At 37.2% G+C, this 6000-nt stretch overlaps 1 protein-coding gene across 1 annotated transcript in view; it reads left to right on the forward strand.

The window, feature by feature from the left end:
* snta1 (syntrophin, alpha 1) overlaps positions 1-3076 on the forward strand; it is a 41927-nt gene extending 38851 nt beyond the window's left edge. Inside the window, exon 8 of the mRNA XM_042510969.2 lies at positions 1415-3076. Coding sequence (XP_042366903.1) covers positions 1415-1507 — 93 coding nt within the window. The 3' untranslated portion in view covers positions 1508-3076. The remainder of the gene's footprint in view (positions 1-1414) is intronic.
* The last annotated feature ends 2924 nt before the right edge of the window (positions 3077-6000 follow it).

A 6000-nucleotide genomic window follows, 5' to 3' on the forward strand; every position in this document is an offset into this window, starting at 1 on the left:
ATGGAAATCAAATGGAAAACAACATCAGAGGCAAATGTTGTAATTTAATATTGATGTCACAATGCCACTGCCATTTGGTATGTCTTCAGTGATTATAAAAGCTTCTTTGAGAAAATCTTAAAATCCCACCCAGTAACCTTTTGCTGAGCTTTCAGTCACATTTCATGGTCTTTGTGGAGCGGATGGAGATTGCTGAGATTTAATGGAGACGGCCAACTCTGAGTCACCTCTATCTGATTTAACAAATGAGCCATCGATGTGACAAATATGTTAACTCCCATTTGCTTTTGGTATGAGGTTGAATGCTCCAGAAAAAGCCATACCTGAGTCCTATTTCCAAGATCAAGAACAATTTCATGTTAAAATCACAAACACTTTGACAATATAGTGATGTTTTAACAGAATTTAAATGCTTTTTGTGTTGGTGTTTGTTCAGCAGGATGGTGTGTTTTCTGTGGTCCACAAGCTTTTATTTTTTTAGTCTTATAAGTATCAAAATAAACTCACAAAATGCCAAAGAAAATACTTGAAATATAAGTTTTGCTCTATCACAGAATTAAGACTACAGTATTTGCACTGTGAACTCATCAAACATACTTCATTCAAACTTGACAGAAACAAAATAAAGCTCACTAAACCATGTTGGTAGTCTATCCATCGTTACAAAAAGACCCCACTCTGGTTAAGTAGAAATTAGGGATTATAACAATTAATCAACAACCGATTAATCAGTTGTTAAGAATTTAATCAAACATTTGAAATCTAATCGATTAATCTGTAGGCTACGCGGTGCTATTAAAGTATAAGCAATACAATATGTTGTTTCTAGCTTAGATTGAGGAAAAAAGCACATTTGGTATTGTTGGAAATAAGCAAAGTTTTATGTTTTTTCAAAAAACAATTAATTTATAGATCCTTAATTTTACTAATAATCAATTAAGGAAAGTGCTTACAATTTGCAACCCGACTAGGAATAAACCATTTTTTTTACACATTTATCTTTGAAACTATAGTGGTCTGGACACTGTTTTTCTCCTCTGTCTCTCTCTTGAATTGTTGGCCTCTCCGTGCTATTGGGTGAGCTCGCTAAATGATCTGAGTCAGATGTGCTGTATGTCCACACTGTGTTTTAGCCCTGAGCAGCCTGTTTAGCAGCAGCTCTCACTTGTTCTTTGGGGACAGACCATTAAATTAGCCAAATGAAATCACAAAAATCTGCCTCGCTAAAATAACAGACAATTTACTAAACCAGTCATCGATAGCCAATATATTTGTCCAATTTCCCAATGCTATGGTTTTCCATTTTTTTTTCAGAAATATAACTTTAACTTTGCAACTTGCAAACTCAATCGTTAATAAATAAACTTTCTTTCTCTTTCACATTTCCTGCTCTCCAAACTTTCTCTTCTTTCAGCAACTGGACCTCCATTCTTGCCCCAAGACCATAGTCTTCATCATCCACTCTTTCCTGTCTGCTAAAGTCAAGCGACTTGGCCTCCTGGCATGATGACGGCACACAATCTGGAACATCAGTGATAGGAATATTCAATAAAACACACAGCCAGAAGACTGAAACACCAGAGGATGTGGCCCAGGAAAAGATGCTGACTAACCCCTTCTTTCAGCCCTCCCAGACCTCCAGAATGATTGTCTCTGGTAAAACACGTGCTGGTCTTTTTAGGGGAAATGAAGAGAAAACTGCAACATTGATGGACCCTTTGTTGAACTTGTAGTTGTAAAGTAAAGAGAGGTTTTACAGATGGCGTGAGTCAGCAGCCACTTAAGGGATCTGACATCTGTCAAGTCTGTTGCGGTGGATCATCACACTTTATGACAGCAAACTGTGTGAATGAAATGACAGCCTGCATCTTAATGTTTCTAAGCTTGAAGTCCCAATCATTTGATGTTTTTTTTTTTGTTTTTTGTTTTTTTGCCCCATTGTTCAGTTCTGTTTTGTTTCATGAATCACGGCAGGCCTTTGTAACAAGCATCTTTTCATCTTTCAATCTTTGCTTTATGTGCTGTGAGCAGTCATAACAAAAGTTATTTCATAAATGTCCTGGTTGATGTTGGACAAACTTTCTTTTTTTTTATAAAGGCAGCTTCAGTGGAGTGACAGAATGACTGATCACTACATGATCAATAATCTGTGCCGAACAATGTACGGAATAAAACTACATGTTTTTTATGTGGATGCTTAAGTTGCCTTTACCCTGAATTTTCATGATTTTTTTTTTTTTTTGCTGAACACAACTTCCAAATACCAAATGAAATCTATTTCTCATTGTAGCTGAACAATTTTCTTTTCCTCTCTTTCTTGGTCTGTCTTCTTCCCTGTTGAATGCGTGCTCATCCATGGCCTAACAAAGAGAAATGACTAACACAGTATATCATAAAAGGCTTTTTTTATAACTGTGTTTTAGCTTAACCAATAAATTAGATAAAAACTTAAAATTTTCCTAACAAAAAAAGTCACTTTCCTTGAATCAGGATGGCCTTAGTCAGATGGTGCAGAGTAATTTCATATCAGCCCATGTGAAGTGCAAAACAAGAGCTGTTGTGTTGTTCGTCTCCTGACAAAGGTTGTTCCATAATTATGTATTGATGATGATAAAGTCGGCTGAAATAGTGTCAGTCCAGTTAAGCTACTTCTCCAGTGTGGTTAAGCTTTCAAGTACAGAGTTAAGCTCTTAATTAAACCACTTGTATAGTACAGTGATTTTGTCTGTACTTAATTTAATCATGAGAGGATGGTCTTCAGAAACCACTGACGGTCCATTTTCTTCACAATTTGTCAAACATTTAAATATGTTAATTTACCATATAAAAGATGTTGAGTTGTTTACATCATAAAGTGTTTGACTTTTGTCTCTTTATTATTTGTGTCGACTAAACATCCACGACTCGGGGCCTTCTCTCTGCGTCCAACACTAAACAGACTTGTATTAATATATATTTCAAAACTAAAACCTGTTTGCTTTCAAGAATAAAATGTATTGTATATTCTTATTTAAACAAAGGTGTGCCTTGCAGGGTTGTTTGTATATAAACATGTAATAAACTTTGTTAACTTTTATTGTTTACTTTGCATGTGATTTATTGATACTGTATAAATGTCACCTTATTATAAAAACTTTTTTTTTAGAAAAGTAATCAAACTTAATAAGTCACATTACTTTGTTAAATTAGTTTAAGAAGTTAAATTACTTATTCACTTTTTAACAGGGTAGCCCACATTTTAAATGTCATCTTTCCTACACTGGGCATCTCTTTGCCAAAGTGTTTGCCAAAATATTCGTGTAAAGGTCAAAGTTGTGTTTTCAGCTTGTCCTACATGTTCCACACTACTGTCACTTCTGGCCAAAAATAACGATGTAAACAGGTTTAGTGTGCCTTTAAGCCTCTAATGTGAAAGAATGCACTGTAGAGAAAGATGGGTATAGTTTTGGTTGTTTCAGTGTATCCTGAGGGATTTGTCATTATCAAATAAAAATGTGGTCAAAGAGAAGAAAATCTCAGTGGAGTCGACAACTGGCTCTCAAACACACTCAGAAATCATATTTATATTCCTTTGTGAACTTCTTTATAGCCTAACGTTTCTCAAAAGGGGTGAAATTGTGACCCTGACCACTTGTGGATAATGGATTGTCTAAAAATGTCTGTCTATCCACCTGTCCATCTATCTATACGCTGTAATAGCTCTCTCAGACCGTCTGGTAAAGTCCTTTTTTAAGTCAGCCCTAATGCACTTTTCATATCCAACTGCAAGTTTTAATGTCATATCTCATGGTCTTTAACGATCCGTTCCACTGCGCTGCTTCAGACAGCACATCTAGCCTTCGCACAGTCTTTATTTAACAGTCTCAGTTGGTGGTCTGACAGTTTTATTAAGTCCAGACAGATCTGTAGAACGGGAAGTGCAAAGATGATGATGATGAGATACTTAAGTCAGCGGGGTGTGTGATGGAGACAGTTAGGCCTGCTGCTAGCCATTGTAAAAGGAGCAAGCAAACAGTCCCCTCTTATATGCTTTTTACTGCCATGAGGCTGCGTTATCACTGAGGCGCAGATGCTGTTTGTTGCTGCGTAAAGTCTGCATGTGTTTGTGTGTGTGTGTGTGTGTGTGTGTGTGTGTGCATATGCTTTTCAAACACACGTGTGCAATTGCATGTGTGCCTGAACAACAAATGGAAGCTGGAGCATCTAGTAATAACAAACTGTGAGTTGTATATCAGCCTATCAAATCAGAATAGAGTGTTCACATTTGATCATATCTCCTCTCTCCTTTCTCCCTCCTCCCTTCCAGCCCCCACTCCTCTTGTTGAGATGTTTCCATGGTAACGGCAGGGAGCTCTCAGATTGGCTGCATCCCTCTCTTCGCCTGAACTATGGTTTCACTGCTGAAATTGCCAATCAGCCTCTCAGATCCGCTGGAGAGGAGGAGGAGATTGTGTGAATATATTTTGATTAACAAAAATGGAAGGGCACTTAGGACGGAGAGGAGGGGGGAGAAAATTGTCAGAAAATATGATGTTGGTAAGGGACGGGGTTGAAGAGAAAATGTTGGTCTGGATAGAATACATTCTGCAATCCCTTTCTTTCGTGTCAAAGCCTCGAGAGCAAAAACTATTACATACAAAGAGAAGGAATATTGACTCTAAATAAGACTGAACAGGCACTGTAACACTTTGAACATTATGATCTTTGCTTGAATTTCTACAATAACAACCAAGAATATTGTGTGAATGTAGAAAGAATGAAAATACTGGAGATGAGACAAATCCAAGGCCAATCGAGGTATGCACACTTCTGTTCAAAGGACTCTTGTGGTGTTATTTTGATTCTTTAGCCCAGATTTCATTACTAATTTTTTGTCAAATCAAAATTTTGTAGCATACGAAGCAGACAGTTCAGATAAATTTCCTATTTCAGCTGCATTATCAGACAACAATAAGGCATCTTTGGCAACTGTGATGAAAGTCTCTCCATAAAGAGGTATTTCACAGCTGGAAAGATGGTCTTTTCATAAAAGGCTAGGCTTTTGCTACGCGGTCTGTGCAGCAGAAAGATGCAAGATACATTTGAAATATTCACTATAAGTCCAAAGGGAAACAGAGAAAAAGGACTGAGTCATTCACCTATGCTCGAGAGGTAAAAAAACAGGATCAACATGGCGGCTGGCTGGTGACAAACAGGCCAAGAAGCAATATTGAACATGCTGCTCAGCCTTGCTCCAGAGTTTGAAAACTTTATGTACATGATGGTGGGTGTCAGAAAATATGGAAGTACACTCTGTAGTCTGAGCAACTGAGAGCTGGAGAGATGAGCAGGGAGATCTGAGCGCTGGAAAGATGGAGGGAAGTTGAGGAAAGAGGAGAGCATTCATAAATGTAAAAATCGTACTTTGGCAAGTGGTCAGCATAAAGGGCTGTAATCATAAATGGGCTTAAATGTGCCAACACACTGATATGATCCAACAGTACATTATGTCAAGAGTATATAAACAAAACATCACTGAAATACTACAAGAGGTAAATTCATGCTGTGCATTTTAGCACAGTTCGCTGCACTACAATCAAATGAACCTGATTATTATTGCACTCCAGCTTCAACATGTAGTCAATAAAATGTTTCCATAACTAAGGCTTTGCTCTCTCTATCTCTCTCTTCCAGACAAATGACATGTTTTATATCCTAAATGCTTTATGGCTTCTGTAAAAATAGTCCTATATGGGGTGCCTCAATCAGCGCTTTTTAAAACTTTAACTAATAACAATCTCACATATTTACTAGCTGTCTTTTCATTACCGATCATTTGTACTGTGTCAAATTCTTTGTTAGACTACTAAATTACAATGAGTAGTTTTTATTTAACTAGAGAGCAATCAAAGTGGATATGTCATTTTAAAATGATGAAATTAAAGTGTCCTCTTAAATAACTGCCCAGGAAGCATTCTGAGATGGCGCAGGCCCAGCATGTCCATTTGGCATCATTTTTAC

The sequence above is a fragment of the Plectropomus leopardus genome, chromosome 2, assembly GCF_026936395.1.
Source record: "Plectropomus leopardus strain MGB_pleo_1.0 chromosome 2, ASM2693639v1, whole genome shotgun sequence".
Taxonomy (NCBI): Eukaryota; Metazoa; Chordata; class Actinopteri; order Perciformes; family Serranidae; genus Plectropomus; species Plectropomus leopardus.